The 21,605-nt window shown below is 42.4% G+C and overlaps 1 protein-coding gene across 7 annotated transcripts in view; it reads left to right on the top strand.

The window, feature by feature from the left end:
• PTPRG (protein tyrosine phosphatase receptor type G) overlaps positions 1–21,605 on the top strand; it is a 725,999-nt gene that overhangs the window by 641,635 nt on the left and 62,759 nt on the right. For 5 of the 7 annotated variants that reach the window (XM_073811323.1, XM_073811322.1, XM_073811325.1 and 2 more), the window contains one exon: positions 12,201–12,287. The exons of the other annotated variants lie outside the window; for them this stretch is intronic. In XM_073811323.1, the coding sequence (XP_073667424.1) occupies positions 12,201–12,287 (87 nt within the window). The remainder of the gene's footprint in view (positions 1–12,200; positions 12,288–21,605) is intronic. 7 annotated transcript variants of the gene reach the window in all.

Raw genomic sequence — 21,605 nt, forward strand, 5'->3', positions numbered from 1 at the left:
CCAGGGTCAGGGCGGTGGGACAGCTAATAAAGATAAAATCAAGGAAAAATCAATGAGCACTTACCACTTGCCTCCTTTTATAAATGGTGCCCCGTGTGTGCCTTTTAAATAGTGTAACCCATACCAACATGCGACGGTGCAGAGCTGTAATCGTTTCAGTTGAAATGAGGGAGAAGAAATCAATTCAGTACTTTTTGAAGTGTGCCATTTTGGCCCTGTTCCCGAAGATGGTAACAAAACGCACCTTTTGAATGACTACAGTCAGAAAGGCCGTTCCAAGAGCTCCAGCCTCCCGTCTCACCAAGACAAGCTGTTATATGGCATTAATGTGCTGACGTTCTCGAAAAAGACTTGGAGCAGCACAGCTGCTGCCACTCAGAAGAGGAAATTTTGGAGAAGGTTTCTTTGCAATTTTCATAATTTGAGGTTGATGCTGGGAAAAGAGCTCTATACAGGGTGTCCAGTCCGTATGCTGGGGCATGCAACTTGTTCATTTATTAACTTGTTCCACAGAATACCTTAGCAACTGTGAGCGAGACATGAGCGTCCACTTCGAATTGTCAGTATTCTGAAGATATTTTTAATTCTTTTTTTTCCTGTACTCTTGAGGAAAATTGCTTTGAAGGTACCTCTTCTCTCTCTGATGAGCAAAGAAAGTCTTACCCTGACATGGCTTCATATATCATAAGGCCTGAACAGCCAAGAATCTCTTCTTGAGTATTCACCATAATACACATGTGCTAAGCGGATTGACATTCGAATCCTTGGAATTATTACATCCATTTTGCAGATCAGAAAACTGAGGCTTGGTAAAATCATAAGTCACAGTGTTAATCTTTGGTGGATCCTGGATTTGAACCTAGCCACTCTGACTTCATTGCCCACTGTGTTAATCATTACATTGTTTTGCCTAGACGGGGAATAGCTTGTCTGGAGGCATTTACTTCCTTCCACAGCCTGTTTTTGTAGCACATGTTTGTGTGTTGAAAAGATCCTATGTTTTGGATTTGCCAAAAACACAAAGGAGAAAACTTGAGGACCAACTATATGTATTTTCAAGTGTTTTAGAAGCCAAATAGATTTTGATGTTGAATAATATCACCTGTCTGTTCTGTTCTTAGTTCCAGCTAATCAGTGCTATCGTACCTTGATGACAAATTGAGCATCTTATTGACCGTAATTCTAGCTTGGGAAAGAACTTTCCAGAAGTATAAAACAGCTTTTCTTCTCACACTCAGATAGGGCTGAGCTAACTACACAGACTCTGGAACAGAAAATGGAAACTCAAAGTGGGAATTGTAACATCTAACCCAGGTTTGTTGCAGTTTGGTATTAGAAGGATTTCACTTTCTGATCTGAGAAATTCACATCCCTCTTCAGCCCATGACTGAGCCGTCTGCATATTCCGTGGTAAATCAGTCAACACCAATTTAGCTTCATAGGCAGATAGAAGAAGGTCTCTCTTTTACTCTCATCTTTAGATGTTCAGAAATTTTGCCCTCTGTTGGTGTCTCCTCATTAAGAATGCTGTTCATGAAATCAAGTGCATTGTGTTGACACTGCAATTTTTCTCTTCCCTGGATGTTCGGGGGAGACAGCGTAGTAAATAGGAAGGGACACAAACCACAAATGTGTGTGGGTTTTGAGTTGGCATAACCGAGCCTCTGGTACACAAACAGATGCGTGTCAGGTCAAGTGTGGGCAGGCGCTAACACCCTTCTTGATGGAGGAATGGCAGACCACGTGTGCCCAGCGGAGCTCGCATCCCTCCTGGATTCCACAGTAGCAGCCGTGACACTCAGAGCTGCTGTGAGCCGGGCACACGCTCTGCGCCCATCTGCTCTAGCAGCGGGCGCTTCCGTGCGTGCTCTCTGATGACTGGATTTGGTTTAGATGTTTGCCCTCCCCCCCTCCGCCCCAGGAAAGTCACAAAGGAGATGGTGTAATAGCAGTGATACCTCCCATGCGCGTGACTGTGGACAGATAGCAAGGGGGAAACATTGTCAGTCACGACAGTCAATGATGGTGAATTAACATGAAGCAAACATGACATGACTTAATCCTCACAGCAGCCATGGGTGGTGGCCAAGGTGGCGGGGACTGCATCACCTTCTTCCAAGGGAGAAGACAGTGTCCGGAAGCGGGGACTTGCCCAGGATCACAGGCTAGTATGTTTGGGAAGTACAGTTGACCTCTGAACAAGGCATCTTTGAACTTCAGGGGTTGACTTATACTCGGATTTTTTTTCAGCAGTCAGCACTACAGTACTATACGACCTGTGTTTGGTGGAATCCATGGCCTCACAGATGTGGAGGAAATGTGAATATGAGGGCCAACTACATTATATGCAGATTTTCGACTGTGCAAAGGTCGACACCCTAACCCCCATGTTGTTCAAGAGTCAGCTGTATTCACACCTAGGGCTTTGTTTTGTTTTGTTGACCTAAGACCCTTCACAGCTGGCTCGTGTATTCCTTCCTTCATGTGTTCATTCAAAGACATTTCTCAAGCATCTAGTTTGTGTTGGGCACTGGAGATGCTGCGAGGAGACGGAATTCCTGTCTCAAGGAGCATGTAGGTTAATGGAGGAGATGAGCAGGTAAACAAAGGTTATCCCAGATAGAGGTCAAAAACTGGCGGCCTCCAGGTCTGTTTTATGTAGCTGACTTCTTGTTTTTTGGGGTTTTTTTAAACATTCCCTCCCTCCCTCCCTCCCTCCCTCCCTTCCTTCCTTCTTTCCTTCCTTCCTTCCTTCCTTCCTTTTTTGGCTGTGCCATGCAGCACACAGGATCTTAGTTCCCCTACCAGGGATCGAACCCGTGCCCCCTGTAGTGGAAGCGTGGAATCTTAACCGCTGGACTGCCAGGGAAGTCCTGACATCTTGTTTTTTAAAATCTGAATTATTTTGAAAATAGGAAGATTTTGCTTAAAACCCCAGCTGTCTGGGTTCTCGTGATCAACAGGGAGATCGACATCACTGTTCTCACATCCCCTCATGGCACTAGTAGGCTGCACAGAGCCAACTGGTCCCCTGCTCGCCAGTCTGCCCGTCTCTGCCCTTCACTTAAATGTGCATTCTTCTATCCAAAATAAAGTCCACTTTTGTGGGCAGGCTCAGATTCTTTCTGAGGGGATTTGGGGCACATACACAGGCATTGGGTCAGACCAAGCTGCTTTTCTGTATCTCTTGTGAGGGAGGGCATGAGAATCAAAAGATGGGTTTACATGCAATTCAAGTCTAGAAAAAGCCAAGCTTCCCAGTCGTACTTCTTGGTGGCTTTGTGTGATCACCTTTATCTTTTCTGTAAACAGACCACTCACGGGGCCGCCTGTATTCTGGGCATGATTCTTTCTTTTATAAACTGGTAAACTGCCCATGTCACTCATCTCTCTGGGGAACCTGTACCTGTAGGTATAGTTCAAGAAGGTTTTTTTTTTTTTTAATCATTAGGAATAACTGTTACAATCCAGCTCGGCAAAGCCTGACAACGTGTGGAGCCAGTGGGGAGAAGAATGCACATTTCATGATGCCGAAACGTGCTTGCCTCGGAGGGTTGAGTTTCTGATGACATGGTGGTGTCTTGCTCTGAGATGCTAAAAGCATGGGGGTAGGGAGCCTCTAGAGACCGCAGCTGTTCCTGAAGATGGACAGCTATTTTTTTCTTTCTCTGGGCAGCTCTGTGCAGGGAGATCTGGGTCACGTGGGCGATCCTAGGCAACTTTTGCTCAATAACTGTTTCCCAAATGGCTACTCAGGGGCCTTTCAGAATTCAGAGAACCGTCCGTTGTTATAGTAACCGGCCCCCTGCTGTCTAGTTGGCCCTGAGATGCCAGTTGAAGCTCTTAGAACCAGGGAACGTGTAGTCACTTAGACAAAAGCAGGGAGAGATTCACCACTAAAGGTTGCCATTTAAACACTATGATACTTAAAAGACAGGATGCACTCTGTTGAGAAGTGAATGGATACATTTTTCAGCCAAGCTGGCTTTTCAGGAAAAGGGAAACTCCTTATAATATTCAGTCTCTGCTACATAACCAACCCCTTTCTTTGGATTTCTCTGAATTAAGTGTCCTCTCTCCCAGGGCTGATCGGGTCTGTCCTGTCGGGTTGCTCAGGTAGCCCCCTCGATTATTCAGGATGTTAGTTTTATGGCATTTGCTTCTCAGCGGAGTGTTGTCAGTTTACAGGGTGGTAGTTTGAAGCGCCTGTGATTGTGTGTGAGGAGAAACTGCGGAGATAGCCGGCTCCGCTCCAAAATTCCCGAGTGAGTCTGGCAGAATTCAGAGTAGGGCTAAGGGTTGAGAGGAAGTCTAAATATTTTAGGAAGCTGCAAATTTCAAGTTCTTATGAAAATTTGCAAAAACACTCCACACACTCGTGATTTCCTCGGATTAATGTTGGTAGCCGCGCTGAGTATGTGCGTGGTTTTGAGGACAGTTGTTGTAGTTGCAGAATGTACTCAATAGAGGGAGACAAGAAGTTCTGAATTACAGCACCCTCCCCTTCCCTTCCTCACCCCGACACTTTTTAATCATTTTCCCAAGTTTTGATTCCTCCCTAATTTGGTTTCTGCGCCAAGCACTTTTACCCAACTTGGAGCCTAATAATTAACAAACTAAATGAAAGCTTGTATTAAGGGAGAAGAAAAACCTAATAGTTGAGAATTAGAGGATGTCTCTTCCTAGAAGTAGAAAACCACCAAGTAAATCAGAAGTTAACAAATGTTCTTTGAAATCACATAACTTGAATTCAGAGTTCTGCATGGGATTCATGAGAACTTCTAAAAAAGAGAACCTTCCTATATCGGAGTTAATCTTTACTGTTCTATCAATGGAGTTTGGAAAGAATAGGAATCCTTTCAGTGTGAAATGCTATAGCCCAGGTGGTTTGGGGATTAAATATAATTAAATGAACATTTTCCAGTATGACAGAAGTGCATCTTTCAAATGCTAGAGCTAAGTCTCCAATTCTCAGGTCATTTAAGTTTTAAGGGGAAACGAAATATCGGACTTTATATTTGGTAATAACTTGCCAACTGCTACCTCCACCTTATCTGAGGAGCCCTCGTACTGTTCCACCATCTGTATTGTGAATCAGGAAAGTGTTTGTCCAGAGATGAGAGGAACGCATGGGGAAAAGGCAAAACCCCGGATTGGTCTAACAGCACCGAATTCAGAGAAATCTGTGGCAGAAGGGAGGTTCAAACGGTACCAAATAGATTCCTCCCAAGTTCTATTTATTCCAATGGTATTTTAAGCCATCCTGTTTGCAGGGGAGCTTGTCAAAAGTGGAAGGACCAGAGGTCATTATTGGGTTGGTGATATCTTTTTTTAATTTTGTTTAACATCTTTATTGGAGTATAATTGCTTTACAATGGTGTGTTAGTTTCTGCTTGATAACAAAGTGAATTAGCTATACATATACATATATCCCCATATCTCCTCCCTCTTCTGTCTGCCTCGCACCCTCCATATCCCAACCCTCTAGGTGGTCACAGAGCACCGAGCTGATCTTCCTCTGCTATGTGGCTGCTTCCCACTAGCTATCTGTTTTACATTTAGTAGTGTATATATGTCCACTCTCTCACTTCATCCCAGCTTCCCCTTCCCCCTCCCCATGTCCTACAGTCCATTCTCTACATCTGCGTCTTTATTCCTGTCCTGCCCCTAGGTTCTTCAGACCTTTTTTTTTTTTAGATTCCATATACATGTGTTAGCATACAGTATTTGTTTTTCTATTTCTGACTTACTTCACTCTGTATGACAGACTCTAGGTCCAGCCACCTCACTACAAATAACTCAATTTCGTTTCTTTTTATGGCTGAGTAATATTCCATTGTATATATGTGCCACATCTTCTTTATCCATTCATCTGTTGATGGACACTTAGGTTGCTTCCATGTCCTGGCTATTGTAAATAGAGCTTCAGTGAACATTGTGGTACACGACTCTTTTTGAATTATGTTTTCTCAGGGTATATGCCCAGTAGAGGGATTGCTGGGTCATATGGTAGTTCTATTTTTAATTTTTTAAGGAACCTCCATACTGTTCTCCATGGTGGCTGTATCAGTTTACATTCCCACCAACAGCTCAACATGTTCCCTTTTCTCCACCCTCTCCAGCATTTATTGTTTCTAGATTTTTTGATGATGGCCATTCTGACTGGTGTGAGGAGATACCTCATTGTAGTTTTGATGTGCACTTCTCTGATGATTAGTGATGTTGAGCATCCTTTCATGTGTTTCTTGGAAATCTGTATATCTTCTTTGGAGAAATGTCTATGTAGGTCTTCTGTCCATTTTTGGATTGGGTTGTTTGTTTTTGATATTGAGCTGCATGAGCTGCTTGTAAATTTTAGAGATTAATCCATTGTCAGTTGCTTAATTTGCAAATATTTTCTCCCATTCTGAGGGTTGTCTTTTCGTCTTGTTTATGGTTTCCTTTGCTCTGCAAAAGCTTTTCAGTTTCATTAGGTCCCATTCATTTATTTTTGTTTTTATTTCCATTACTCTAGGACGTAGGTCATAAAGGATCTTGCTGTGATTTATGTCATAGAGTGTCCTGCCTATGTTTTCCTCTAAGAGTTTTATAGTGTCTGGCCTTACATTTAGGTCTTTAATCCATTTTGAGTTTATTTTTGTGGACGGTGTTAGGGAGTGTTCTAATTTCATTCTTTTACATGTAGCTGTCCAGTTTTCCCAGCACCACTTATTGCAGAGACTGTCTTTCCTCCATTGTATACTCTTCTCTCCTTTATCAAAAATAAGGTGACCATATGTGCCTGGGTTTATCTCTGGGCTTTCTGTCCTGTTCCATTGATCGATATTTCTGTTTTTGTGCCAGTACCATACTGTCTTGATTACTGTAGCTTTGTAATATAGTCTGAAGTCCGGGAGCCTGATTCCTCCAGCTCCACTTTTCTTTCTCGAGATTGATTTGGCTCTCCCTAGTCTTTTGTGTTTCCATACAAATTGTGCAATTTTTTGTTCTAGTTCTGTGAAAAATGCCATTGGTAGTTTGATAGGGACTGCATTGAATCTGTAGATTGCTTTGGGTAGTATACTCATTTTCACATTATTGATTCTTCCAATCCAAGAACATGGTATATCTCTCCATCTGTTTGTATCATCTTTAATGTCTTTCATCAGTGTCTTACAGTTTTCTGCATACAGGTCTTTTGTCTCCTTAGGTAGGTTTATTCCTAGGTATTTTTTTCTTTTCGTTGCAATGGTAAATGGGAGTGTTTCCTTAATTTCTCTTTCAGATTTTTCATCATTAGTGTATAGGAATGCAAGAGGTTTCTGTGCATTAATTTTGTATCCTGCTACTATACCAAATACATTGATTAACACTAGTAGTTTTCTGGTAGCATCTTTAGGATTCTCTATGTATAGTATCATGTCATCTGCAAACAGTGACAGCTTTACTTCTTCTTTTCTGATTTGGAAACATTTTATTTCTTTTTCTTCTCTGATTGCTGTGGCTAAAACTTCCAAAACTATGTTGAATAATAGTGGTGAGAGTGGACAACCTTGTCTTCTCCCTGATCTTAGAGGAAATGCTTTCACTTTTTCACCATTGAGAATGATGTTCGCTGTGGGTTTGTCATATATGGCCTTCATTGTGTTGAGGTAAGTTCCCTCTATGCCTCCTTTCTGGAGGGGTTTTATCATAAATGGGTGTTGAATTTTGTCAAAAGCTTTTTCTGCATCTATTGAGATGATCATATGGTTTTTCTCCTTCAGTTTGTTAATATGGTGTATCACATTGATTGATTTGCATATATTGAAGGATCCTTGCATTCCTGGGATAAACCCCACTTGATCATGGTGTATGATCCTTTTAATGTGCTGTTGGATTCTGTTTGCTAGTATTTTGTTGAAGATTTTTTCATCTATGTTCATCAGTGATATTGGCCTGTGGTTTTCTTTCCTTGTGACATCTTTGTCTGGTTTTGGTATCAGGGTGACGGTGGCCTCGTAGAATGAGTTTGGGAGTGTTCCTCCCTCTGCTATACTTTGGAAGAGTTTGAGAAGGATAGGTGTTAGCTCTTCTCTAAATGTTTGATAAAATTCACCTGTGAAGCCGTCTGGTCCTGGGCTTTTGTTTGTTCGAAGATTTTTAATCACAGTTTCAATTTCAGTGCTTGTGATTGGTCTGTTTATACTTTCTCTTTCTTCCTGGTTCAGTCTCAGAAGGTTGTGATTTTCTAAGAATTTGTCCATTTCTTCCAGGTTGTCCATTTTGTTGGCATATAGTTGCTTGTAGTAATCTCTCATGATCCTTTGTATTTTTGCAGTGTCAATTGTTACTTCTCTTTTTTCATTTCTAATTCTATTGATTTGAGTCTCCTCCCTTTTTTTCTTGATGAGTCTGGCTAATGGTTTATCAATTTTGTTTATCTTCTCAAAGAAGCAGCTTGTAGTTTTATTGATCTTTGCTATCGTTTCCTTCATTTTTTTCATTTATTTCTGATTTGATCTTTATGATTTCTTTCCTTCTGCTAACTTTGGGGGTTTTTTGTTCTTCTTTCTAGAATTGCTTTAGGTGTAAGTTTAGCTTGTTTACTTGAGAGGTTTCTTGTTTCTTGAGGTAGGATTATATTGCTATAAACTTCCCTCTTCGAACTGCTTTTCCTGCATCCCATAGGTTTTGGGTCATCGTGTTTTCATTGTCATTTGTTTCTAGGTATTTTTTGATTTCCTGTTTGATTTCCTCAGTGATCTCTTGGTTATTTAGTAGTGTATTGTTTAGCCTCCATGTGTTTGTATTTTTCACAGATTTTTTTTCCTGTAATTGATATCTAGTGTCATAGCGTTGTGGTTGGAAAAGATACTTGATACAATTTCAATTTTCTTAAATTTACTGAGGCTTGATTTGTGACCCAAAATATGATCTATCCTGGAGAATGTTCCATGAGCACTTGAGAAGAAAGTGTATTCTGCTGTTTTTGGATGGAATGTCCTATAAATACCAATTAGGTCCATTTTGTTTAATGTATCATTGAAAGCTTGTGTTTCCTTATTTATTTTCATTTTGGATGATCTGTCCATTGGTGAAAGTGGGGTGCTAAAGTCCCCTACTATTATTGTGTTACTGTTGATTTCCCTTTTTATGGCCTTTAGCATTTGCCTTATGTATTGAGGTGCTCCAGTGTTGGGTGCATAAATATTTACAATTGCTATATCTTCTTCTTGGATTGATCCCTTGATCATTATGTAGTGTCCTCTTTGTCTCTTGTAATAGTCTTTATTTTAAAGTCTTATTTTGTCTGATATGAGAATTGGTACTCCAACTTTCCTTTGATTTCCATTTGCGTGGAATGTCTTTTTCCATCCCCCCACTTTCAGTCTGTATGTGTCCCTAGGTCTGAAGTGGGTCTCTTATAGACAGCATATATACGGGTCTTGTTTTGTATCCATTCAGCCAGTCTGTGTCTTTTGGTTGGAACATTTAATCCATTTACATTTAAGGTAGTTATCGATATGTATGTTCCTATTACCATTTTCTTAATTGTTTGGGGTTTGTTATTGTAGGTCTTTTCCTTCTCTTGTGTTTCCTGCCTAGAGAGGTTCCTTTAGCATTTGTTATAAAGCTGGTTAGGTGGTGCTGAATTCTCTTAGCTTTTGCTTGTCGGTAAAGGTTTTAATTTCTCCGTCAAATCTGAATGAGATCCTTGCTGGGTAGAGTAATCTTGGTTGTAGGTTTTTCCCTTTCATCACTTTAAATATGTCCTGCCACTCCCTTCTGGCTTGCTGAGTTTCTGCTGAAAGATCAGCTGTTAACCTTATGGGGATTCCCTTGTGTGTTATTTGTTGTTGTTCCCTTGCTGCTTTTAATATTTTTGTTTGTATTTAATTTTTGATAGTTTGATTAATATGTGTCTTGGCACGTTTCTCCTTGGATTTATACTGTATGGGACTCTCTGTGCCTCATGGACTTTGGTGGCTCTTTCCTTTCCCATGTTAGGGAAGTTTTCAACTATAATCTCTTCAAATGTTTTCTCAGTCCCTTTCTGTTTCTCTTCTTCTTCTGGGACCCCTATAATTTGAATGTTGATGAGTTTTATGTTGTCCCAGAGGTCTCTGAGACTGTCCTTAATTCTTTTCATTCTTTTTTCCTTATTTTGCTCTGCAGTAGTTATTTGCACTATTTTATCTTGCAGGTCACTTATCCATTCTTCTGCCTCAGTTATTCTTCTGTTGGTCCCTTCCAGAGAATTTTTAATTTCATTTATTGTGTTGTTCATCATTGTTTGTTTGCTCTCTAGTTCTTCTACGTCCTTGTTAAACATTTGTTGTATTTTCTCCATTCTATTTCCAAGATTTTGGATCACCTTTACTATCATTACTCTGAATTCTTTTTCAGGTAGACTGCCTAGTTCCTCTTCATTTGTTTGGTCTGGTGGGTTTTTACCTTGTTCCTTCATCTGCTGTGTGTTTCTGTGTCTTCTCATTTTGCTTATCTTACTGTGTTTGGGGTCTCCTTTTCACAGGATGCAGATTCGTAGTTCCCGTTGTTTTTGGTGTCTGCTCCCAGTGGCTACGGTTGGTTCAGTGGGTTGTGTAGGCCTCCTGGTGGAGGGGACTGGTGCCTGTGTTCTGGTGGATGAGGCTGGATCTTGTCTTTGTGGTGGGCAGGACCACATCCTGTGGTGTGTTTTGGGGTATTTGTGACCTTATTATGATTTTAGGCAGCCTTTCTGCTAATGGGTGGGGTTGTATTCCTGTCTTGCTAGTTGTTTTGCGTAGGGTATCCAGCACTGTAGCTTGCTGGTCGTTGAGTGGAGCTGGGTCTCAGCGTTGAGATGGAGATCTCTGGAAGAGCTTTTGCCGTTTGATATTATGTGGATCCAGGATGTCTCAGGTGGACCAGTGTCCTGAACTCAGCTCTTCCACCTCAGAGGCACAGGCCTGACACCCAGCCGGAGCACCAAGACTCTGTCAGCCACATGGCTTAGAAGAAAAGGGAGAAAAAAAGAAACAAAGAAAGAAAGAGAAAAATAAAGTTATTAAAATGAAACATAAAAAATTATTAAAAATAAAGAAAAAATTAAAAAGTAATAAAAAAGAAAGAAAGAAGAGAGCAACCAAACAAAAAACAAATTCACCAGTGATAACAAGTGCTAAAAAACTACACTTAAAAAAAAAATTAAAAAAAGGACAGAGAGAACCTAGGACAAATGGTAAAAGCAAAACTATACAGAGAAAATCACACTCCACCTCCTTAATTTGGGATGATTCGTTGTCTATTCATGGATTCCACAGATGCAGGGTACAGCAAGTTGATTGTGGAGCTTTAATCCGCTGCTCCTGAGGCTGCTGGGAGAGATTTCCCTTTCTCTTTGTTCGCACAGCTCCCGGGGCTCAGCGTTGGATTTGGCCCCGCCTCTGCGTGTGGGTCGCCCGAGGGCGTCTGTTCTTCGCTCAGACAGGACGGGGTTAAAGGAGCCGCTGATTCGGGGGTTCTGGCTCACTCAGTCTGCGGGGAGGGAGGGGTACGGATGTGGGACGAGCCTGCGGCGGCAGAGGCCGGCGTGACATTGCACCAGCCTGTGGCGCGCCGTGCGTTCTCCCGGGGAAGTTGTCCCTGAATCACGGAAACCTGGCAGTGGCGGGCTGCACGGGCTCCCGGGAGGGGAGGTGTGGATAGTGACCTGTGCTCGCACACAGGCTTCTTGGTGGCGGCAGCAGCAGCCTTAGCATCTCATGCCTGTCTCTGGGGTCCGTGCTGATAGCCGCGGCTCGCGCCCGTCTCTGGAGCTCGTTTAGGCGGTGCTCTGAATCCCCTCTCCTCGCGCACCCCGAAACAACGGTCTCTTGCCTCTTCGGCAGCTCCAGACTTTTTCCCGGACTCCCTCCCGGCTAGTTGTGGTGCACTAGCCCCCTTCAGGCTGTGTTCACGCAGCCAAGGTTGGTGATATCTTTACCTTCCATTAACACCAGGGGTGATAGAGGTTTCTAATACCTAAAGACAGCTTTTTAAGAGCACAGTTCCCATTTCCCTTATCTCAGCATAAAAGACCTTAACTAGCCCAGATATCATTGTGTGTAACCTTCCCCTATGGAACATGCCCCCAGTGTGGCCTAATGGTGGGGTTTGTCTGTGATAGGTGGGAGGGGGGAATCGGTGGAACTCTTGGTGGCCATTTGAAAGTATTGTCTGCTACACCTGTTCTCTTTTGTTTTTTGTCCATTTAGAGGGTGTAACAAAATAAAGTCCAAGGGCTTTCCCAGACGTTTCCATGAAGTGCCTTCTTCTGGGGAGAGAGGAGAGAAGGGGAGCAGGTGAGGGGCAGTCAAGCTTAAGGTGGGGGAGGGGGTCTCTTTGGCCGCGACTGGTTTGCCGGATTTTTGTTCTGTTGCCATGGGGATTAAAGCCCGCTAGACAGCACGGTGCTGAAACTCACCTGTTCTACCCCAGCTCCCAAAAGTATGACTTGCAAATGCCAGTGCAGCTTGCAGGTAGCTGGTAGCAACTAAATTTATGTCCTATGCGTGCTTGCTTTGCTTGATTTTGCCACTTGGGGGGATGTTTTCTGTTTCTAGGATGGGGGTGCGTTCTGTGTTTATGTGTCTGTATGTCTGTTGCATCCATTTTCTTTCTGAAATTTCAGATGTTTGCATGTTTGAGAGTTTTAAAACAAAACAGTTTATGCATGCGTTTAGCCTTATAAGTGAAAAATGCCTTGTAGAAACGTAAATTTGTAGAAGAGTTAAAGAAGACGACTAGGAAGGGAAGAACAAGTAAATGGGGTTACATCGTGTGTTTTTCCATAAGAAGGCTAAAATTTAAAAAAATAAATAAAAGTTCTAGATAGCTTGAATACTTGAAAAAATTATTGTCCTGGCAAGATTTATAATAAACCTTTAGAATTCGGGATTGTGTAATTTTAATCACCACACATGAGCCCTTGATAATACTTTTGTAAGGCTTATCTAGGCAAACTGCTTAATATGGTAATTAATACTTTAATATTAAATGGCCAATTAGGATAATTCACTAGTTAATATTTTGTTGTGAGTAGTCCTCTATTACTTTCAATGAACCAATTTATTGAATTTACATTAGAATTTTTACATGGAATTATTTGTCTCCATTGGTTGTGGGTAAATCAGATTATTAGATGAAATTGTAGATATCCACCCACTATAATCAGGGATACCTATGAGACGTATACCTATCCTAAGATGGTATAGTATAAGAATTATGGGAGATTAATGAGAAATTCTATGATCCATCTTCTTTTAAGGTCAACGGTGCAATTTTGGCCTTTTAGAGAAAGGCAGTAACTGCTGACTCTGGTAATGTAATTATTCTTTCTATGATCTCTTTTTACTTATTGAAGTCTTCAATTTTGAATCACATTTTCAACACTCCAAGGGTAAAAACTGAAAGAGAAACCCCTCTGTACAAGCTTTCGATTCAAAGATCTAATCTTAAGAGGGAGACCTTGAACATCAATTAAATGCCTACCTTTTATGCCCAGTTCATTATAAATATAATGTGGTTTTGACTGTAACACTTTTAAAAGCCAGCATTACCTCGTGGATGGCACAAAGATAAATGCTCTTCCAATTTCTAAGTCCTTTCCAGAAATGATGCCGTAGCCAAGTGGACTGTTAGACTGTTACTAAGTCTAATTTTTGTACTTGGCCCCAAATGTGGGAGTGTGCTCGTTAGAGATATATTTTAGATCCTGAGAGGCTATGTTTTGTTATAAAGCACTTCAGTCCCTCTGGTATCTTCTGTACTTCTGAGTGCCAGAAGCTTGGGGGAAGCACAGTTTTATGTAGGTCTAGAAGTTGAGAACTATCTTGGGAAACTACAAGTATTTATAGAATTCACCTACTTGTGAATCATGTCTTTGACTTTACTTTTTTTAATAGAATTAGGAACTAAGACAGACCTTGGCTCAGGGAGTTGTGAGCTCTCACTGCAGCTCTACCTCCTCCTGGCTCTGTGACCTTGAGTTACTTCCCGAAGCCCTCTGAGCCTCAACTGACTCATCTAGAAAATGGGTCTAGTAATCGTTCCTTGTCGCAGGGCTGTGAAGAGTAAATGAGGTAATAGGTGTAAAATGCTTAGTGTGTGAAATTTATTACCCCATTAGAAGATGAGGGAACCGGGGCTCTGAGAAGTTACTTGTCCGGGCCACCCTGCTCAGGTGGCCGAGTGGGGACTGCCACCCCTGTGATCTGAGTCCTTAGTGATGCCGCCTCTCCTCACTGCCCCACGTGCTGTGCTGACTTCTGCATGGTGAAGATATGGGCCTGGTAAAGACGTATTCTCAAGTCTCCGCTCTTCTCTGCTGGCTACCCTGCCATACTCTCTCCCTCCAGAGCCTGCCATTCCTCACTCCTCCTGAGGGTTCTGTGTCCTGAAGACCTCCAGCCAGCCCACTTTCCCCTCCCCTCCCCCTACTCTATCCCCAGGAGCTTTTGTGGAGCCCCCTGACCCAGTTGCGTCCTTTGCTGCTCTATAGGAAGCCTTCCAGGGGACAGGGGGGGCCCTGCTCCTCTTGGCCCCTTTGTCTAACCTCACTGGCCTTAACCACTCCTCTCCCACGTCAGGAGGGAGGGAGGGTCAGTGCAGTCCAAGGGTGGACAGAATCACCAAGCAGGACCAAGCCTGTAAGAAGGGATCGCTGCTTATCTCCCCAGAAGGGGGAAGAAAAAACAATAAAAATCAGACCCAAGTATTTACTTTTCCAAAAAAGTTGTAAATTTTTCAATGTTTTAGGATTTTGAATAGGTAATACTTGACATGGGTCAAAAGTCAAAAAGTGTAAAATTATATAGACTCCGAGATCTCCATGCCATCACCCACCTACCAAACCCTGCTTCCTACCCCATCATGAACAGGTAACCACTAGTACTAGGTAATTGTCTATTCTTAAAGGTTGCTCTGTGTGTGTGTGTGTGTGTGTGTGTGTGTGTGTGTGTTTGAACCTATATCCCCTTATCTCCTTTTACAGAGGAGAATACTGCATACACTGTCATAAACCTTCTTTTTTCACGTAACGTGATTTTTCTCTATGCGTATATAGTTTTCTCATTCTTTTTTTACAGAAGCACGGTATTTTTTTGTATAGTTGTGTTGAGATTTGTTTAACTAGTCTCCTGTGGCTGTCATTTTGGTTGTTCTCAGGTCTTTTGTTATGACAAACAATAGTGTGGTGAATAACTTTATATGTTATTTTGCAAGTGGATGAGTCTATTTGTAGGATAAATTCAAGAATTTGGCTGTTTTGCGAGCTATGTGCGTTTGTAATTTTGATAGATGGTGACACATTGCTCTCTCTGGGGAGACACCAAGGCGGGCTTCTACTAGCAATGCATGAGTCTGCCTATTTCCCTACAGCTTTTCCAGCACAGGGTGTTGTCAAACTTCGGCATTTTTGCTAACCTTATAGGTGAAAAAAAATGGTGTCTTAGTGTAGTTTTAATAAAGTGTTCTCTGTTATTGTAAGTGAGGCTAAACATCTTTCATGTGTCTGTGCCATTTGTATTTCTTTTTCTGTAAATTGTTTTATCTTTTGCTCATTCTTCCTTTGCATTGTCAGTCGTTTTCTATTTAAGAGAGAGCTCTCTTGTCAGCAATATGGGTTGCAGATTTTTTTTCCCTAATTTGTGGTTTGTCTTTTAACTGTGTTTATGCTGCTTCTTTCATGTTGATATAATTGGATTTATCCATAAATTTCTTCTTTGGTTTCTGAGTTTTGAGTCGTCATTAGAAAATCTTTCCCCATTCTGAGGTTACTTTTTTTAAGGTACTTTTATGGCTTCAAATTTTAATGTGAAATTCTTAAATCATTTGGAGTTTAACCTGGTTGATGGTATGATGTCTGAATCAACTTTTTTTTTCCCAGATGGTCCCAGGTATTTAAAAAGTACTGCAATCTGGGGCTGTTTAGTGAAGAAGCACGTAATACCTCACTAGATCCTTAAAATAAGACTCTTACAGCAAAAGCCTGACTGACTTCAGTTCAGTTAGTATGTTAATGAAATAAGTAGTTGCCAAAGGTTTTTACCAGACCATTTTATGATACAGATACTGAATCATATGTGCCATAAATAAAATGTGAATTTCCAAAATAAGTTGGACCCATCCTGTCCCCGTTAACCCTCCCAGTCAGTGGGGAATTGTGTCAGGGCTCTAAAAGAGCGGCACGATAAGGTGCAGAGTTCCTGAAGCCTCAGTCCAGAAATGGAGAACATTCCAGGCCAGGGTCCTAACTAAACGGGAGATGACTTCAAAGCCTTCTTTCAGGGTAACAGCTGGGAGTGTTGGCAAGGACTGCCCAGAGCTCACTTCCTTAAAACCAGCTGGAACATACAAACTGCCCTGTTCAGGTTCTCAGTCTTGTCAAAATGTGGTTTATGAAGTGACCTTTTCCTCTCTTATCTCCTGGAAAGCGTTACCAGTACTTCAGGGTGTCTGCAAGGGTTTCTTGGCAGACTTAATATCTAGCTAGGAGGTATGTTGCCTTGAGACCACTGATGTGGATATAATTTGTTAATTTTCTCCCACCTTCCTAAGATGTTAATTGCAGGCAGTCTGTATCCTCCAATAAAATTCTCACTGCAGAAATCAGATTTTTGTCACTTCCAGCTGTAACGAGACTTGCACAGCACATCTCTCCTGCCCACGTGAGATCCAAAATATTTCAAAACACTTTCTGCTCGTTTAATATCTCTTCGCTCTGTCACCCCCTCCCCCCCCCCACTCAGCTTCAACATAATTTTGTTCGCTTTTCTCTTCCCCTTCCTCCCATCATCTCCTCCTCACACCTGACAAGCCCCACTGATCCAGGTTATGGCAACCATCTGTCCCAGGATTTCCAGGCTAGCCCCGATGTGGATTATGCCATTAGGTTATCCCCACAAGGACATTGGTATTTGTCAGATCCCGTGTCTCTTTGATGGTTTGCAGAATATGCAAATGAGAAACACAGCCCTCAATTCTTTTTTTCTAGAAGATCCCCTCCTGAAAAGATACTCCAAGTGTAAACTGAGTTTGACAAACAGAGTCATTTAACGTGCAGTAAAGGAAACTGAACCGCAAGTGAGTGGTTGCATGTGAAACACCTCAGCTCAGAACTTACACTGGGCTCTTTTCTAAGCAGGACCCCCGCATTATTTCTAGCAGACCCTCCTCTTTGAGGAAAAGCCCATCGACGCCCACAGACTTTTCCTTCTATTGTTGTCTTTGTCACTTCCATTTCTTGAAACATTTTGCCCTGATACATCAATCCATGTCTTTTTAACACAGCCCTCAGTCATCTTCCTGGAAGGCATGCGAACGTGTTACCACTTCATATTTATAAATGGCTCTTATTCGTACACGGTTTACTACAACAGCTCCATTTACAAAAGTAAATACTAACATGATTTCTGTACTCAACAGCGTGAGAATGAACGGGATTATTAGCGGGCGTGCCGCCGTAAATTTAGATGAGGGCAGTATACAAGTCAGTTACGATTACTTAATTAATATTCAACAGCAGCTCAGCCAATGGCCCGTTCTAGCCTGCAATTAGCATTTTGAGCTGCACGCCACTGACAAACTCCTCGTCACTCCGATGTGATTATAAAAGCATTGAGCTCCGTTTGAAGACAGTGACTTGGTTCCTAATCCCTATATATCAGTATTTGGTTATTTTGTAATCCCGGGTTTTTCACAGGAGTCTAGAAATCGTGTTGTGATCCCGCTCTCGCCCCAGCCCCATCAGTCATGCTGATGCTAAGGGCAGTGTTACTATAAGCCGAGGACCCTGGATGACAACAGGGTGACATCTCAAGCTTGCCAAAGGGATGCCCATTTTGACCCAGATTTCTAGAGACCTCCGAAACCCCCTCTCCTGTAAGCGGGTCTGGATTTCTGCCTTCGGAGGAGCCGTACGGAGTGGAACTCCACACATTTCCAGTATTCAATCTTCCTGGACTGGAGGTCGGCACTTAGCTTTTGAAAAGTATCAGTCACCTAAATTATTCCCAGCTTCCTGTTCGAGGGGCAGAAAGAGGTCTAAGTAAGAAAATTGTTAGGACACATCAAAGGTTATCTAAGCAGGTGCCTGGGAAAACAGGAGCAGCAGAAAGGAACGCCTTTCTGCGGAAGTTTGCTCTCACTGGGTGTTCTGCCTTAAGATGTGTCAGATTCCTGGAAAGAAATGAGAGGCAAGGAAGGGAGAGTCTAGAGGGTTCCTGCTTATCTTTGTAGTTTGCTGCATTTTGTTTGACTAGGAAGCCTCTGTAACTTGAGTCTATTAAGTTATAAAGGACAGCCAGAGTAGCTGGGTGTGTGTGTGTGTGTGTGTGTTTGTGTGTGTGTGTGTGTGTGTGTGTGTGTGTGTGTGTGTGTGTATTTCATTCGTCAAGAGAGCCAATTAAACACACCAGCCTGTCCTGTGCTGGCAGCATGTGTGTTTCGGTGGGGAGCTCTGGGAATTGGCATTGATGGTTTACTGATCTCGGTTGGTATCTACTGCATCCTGACTAGAAGATGTACTTTGACATGAGCTGTGCTTTCTCAAGAATAGAATTTTTTTTTTTTTTTTCGGTACGCGGGCCTCTCACTGTTGTGGCCTCTCCCGCTGCAGAGCGCAGGCTCCGGACGCGCAGGCTCAGCGGCCATGGCTCACGGGCCCAGCCGCTCCGTGGCATGTGGGATCTTCCCGGACCAGGGCACAAACCCATGAGCTCTGCATCGGCAGGCGGACCCTCAACCACTGCGCCACCAGGGAAGCCCAAGAGTAGAATTTTTGATTTTTGAAAAAGTCTCTCTTCAAAATATATGTCTTATTTGAAAGAATGCAAAGTTATTTTTAGAAATTTCAGTCCGAGACCCATTGTTCATGACTAAGCTTTAAGTGTCTGTGGGTTTTTAAAAGCCAGGCTGATGCATATGTGCCCATTCCTGCCACGAGGCCTTCAGACACCGGATGGGTCTGGACCACAGGCAGTGGGGTGTGGTCTTGAGACCAGGGAGCTGCTAGCCAGGATCCACTTCTGATCAACTACTGGAGAGGATCTAGTACGTTATCCTTTTCACTTCTAGTCAAGCCTTTCTTAGAAATCTTAAACTATGAGCCCATGTTGGTTTTCTAAAAAGGGATGAAGGAAGGGAGAGTAATATAGAAAGCTTGTTTCCATTTTGCTACTTAGAACTTCCTGTGAGATACACATCGTTGACCATCTTTGGTCAAAAACCAGAAGCATTTGGCTTGTGTTCTGGGGCTGTGTCATGTGAAACATGCATACCGTTAAACGGTAGACTCTCGGGCTTCCCTGGTGGCGCAGTGGTTGAGAGTCCGCCTGCCGATGCAGGGGACACGGGTTCATGCCCAGGTCCGGGAAGATCCCACATGCCGCGGAGCGGCTGGGCCCGTGAGCCATGGCCGCTGAGCCTGCGCGTCCGGAGCCTGTGCTCCGCAGCGGGAGAGGCCACATTAGTGAGAGGCCCACGTACAGCAAAAACAAATAAATAAATAAATAAAAATAATTAAAAGCATTTAAAAAAAAAAAAGGTAGACTCTCATTCAAGGTGAGAGATGCTTAGTCTGTGAGAGGCATAGGAGAAGTGGGACCCAGAGACTCACATCTCCCATTTCATTTTCATTCTGGCCCAGATTCCCCTCAAGTTGAATGGAGGAAAAGTATCTCCTGCAAACTGGGATGTCTTTTTCTTGCATCCATCTGGGAGCGTTCAGTGAACGTGTGATGGAACTCTATAGTGGTACTTGCTTCATGGGCCAGGGAGGGGGAGTTTAGAAAACCATCTAACTCGGTGGTTTTCAAATTTGTTCAAGTGGCAGGACGCCTGGAATTCAGGAAATCAGAACATCATGAACCGCTTGATAGTAAAGTTCGTATCGACAACTTCAGTTCCTTCATAGAAACTAAAATTTATTTTGCTGGCAGACAATAGAGCCATAAAGCCACAAAGGTGGCTTAAAAGGTAGCTTTAGGAGGAAAAACTTTCATTTGAGAAATCTGAGTTTCCTCTGTGCTGAGACTCCTGTTCTATACAGTAGCAGAACACTGGGCTCCACCTTGGAGAATTCCATCCTATTTCTGAGAAACTTATAACAGAAACGAAGCAGAAGACCTTTCACGTTTTTATTCAAGTATATGCAATACAGTTTTTCTTTCTGTGTTTGAGATGAGTATGTTAACGTCCTTGAATTCTATTTTTTTTAACTTTTTTTTGGGGGGGCTGCGCCGTGCGGCATGAGGGATCTTAGTTCCCTGACCAGGGATCAAACCCATCCCCCGGCATTGGGAGCGCAGAGCCTTAACCACTGGACCACCAGTGACGTCCCCATCCTTGAATTGTTAATACTGTTTCCTATCTCATAGGGGACCCTTTAAAATCTAGAGTCTTCTCTGGGCATTTTTAAGGTGCCTGCCATTCAAGATTGTTTTATTTTGTTAGGGCTTTCCTAGAGTGCTGGAGACTCTCGGGAACCGTTTTTCTCTATTTTAAAAGCTTCCCAAACCAAAGAGATACACGCCTCTGGGTGATAACCAGTGCGCGATTGAAAGTTCAGTGGGGTGCGCGTGTGTGCGTGCATGGGTTGGTGGGGGTAGCTGACTGACGTCAGGACCCTCCAAAACTAAGGTGGACTTAAATTCCTAAATTGGGAAACTCAGAGTGTCAGGAAAACACATGCTCAAAGGTAGATGAGGCAAAGTAAAAGATAACTAATTTGGATCATTACTAAGCCAGTCAGGGTCAAATAAAAAAAAAAATAGATCTGTTCTCAGGTCCTTAAAGCACATATATAGGAGTAGGGGTGGGCAGAGAAAAAGGAAAGAAAGAAAGAAGGCGGCAAGCAGTGAAAACAGAATTTATGGTGGGAACCCATCAGACTTTAATTTGTAGTGAAACTTGAAAATGTATTTTTTTATTCCAAACATGATCTACTTTATAGTTTTCCCTTTTTAAGGTACTGGCATAAACAAATGCTCACTGTGAAGAAATAATTTTAGAAAATGACTCTTGATGATCCTAGAATCTTTTTCATTCAATGAGGGGTTTTAGAGTCAGTTATTTGAAAGTGAATTGGACCTAGACAGAACTTTGAAATTGCATGCTCGGTGACATAGTCGGACATTTTCAGAAATTTTATCTCCATTTTCCTGAGCTCAGAATTAGAGACAAGACTGCCTCTTCGAACACTTCACAGTTGAGACATTTAGAGACATTAAAACTTCCATTTTCTTTTCCTCTTCTCCAAAATCACTGCCTTTGCGTTTTTATTCCTGGATACTGCTGGAGGTAAAACAAAACAAAACAAAACAAAACAAACCCTCTCCTGAGATTTCTCTGAGGTGAGCAAGTTAAATAAAATGTCATGTGATAATGACTCTGAACCAGCCCCTTTTCTTAGATTTTAAACTCACAGTGTGGAATGTGTACCTCCAGAGTGTTCATCTCCGTGTGGTCACTGGTAGTGAAAAGGTGACCACAGCTGAGCACCGTAGTCAGTCCCTCGCCCACAGTAGACCCCCGGTCAATAGTTATTCAAGAAACAATAAGTGAAATATCTAACAATGTAGTGCATCCATGAAGTGGAAGAGACATTAATGTGAGATGTCAGT

This window comes from Tursiops truncatus, chromosome 10 (genome assembly GCF_011762595.2).
Source record: "Tursiops truncatus isolate mTurTru1 chromosome 10, mTurTru1.mat.Y, whole genome shotgun sequence".
NCBI lineage: Eukaryota > Metazoa > Chordata > Mammalia > Artiodactyla > Delphinidae > Tursiops > Tursiops truncatus.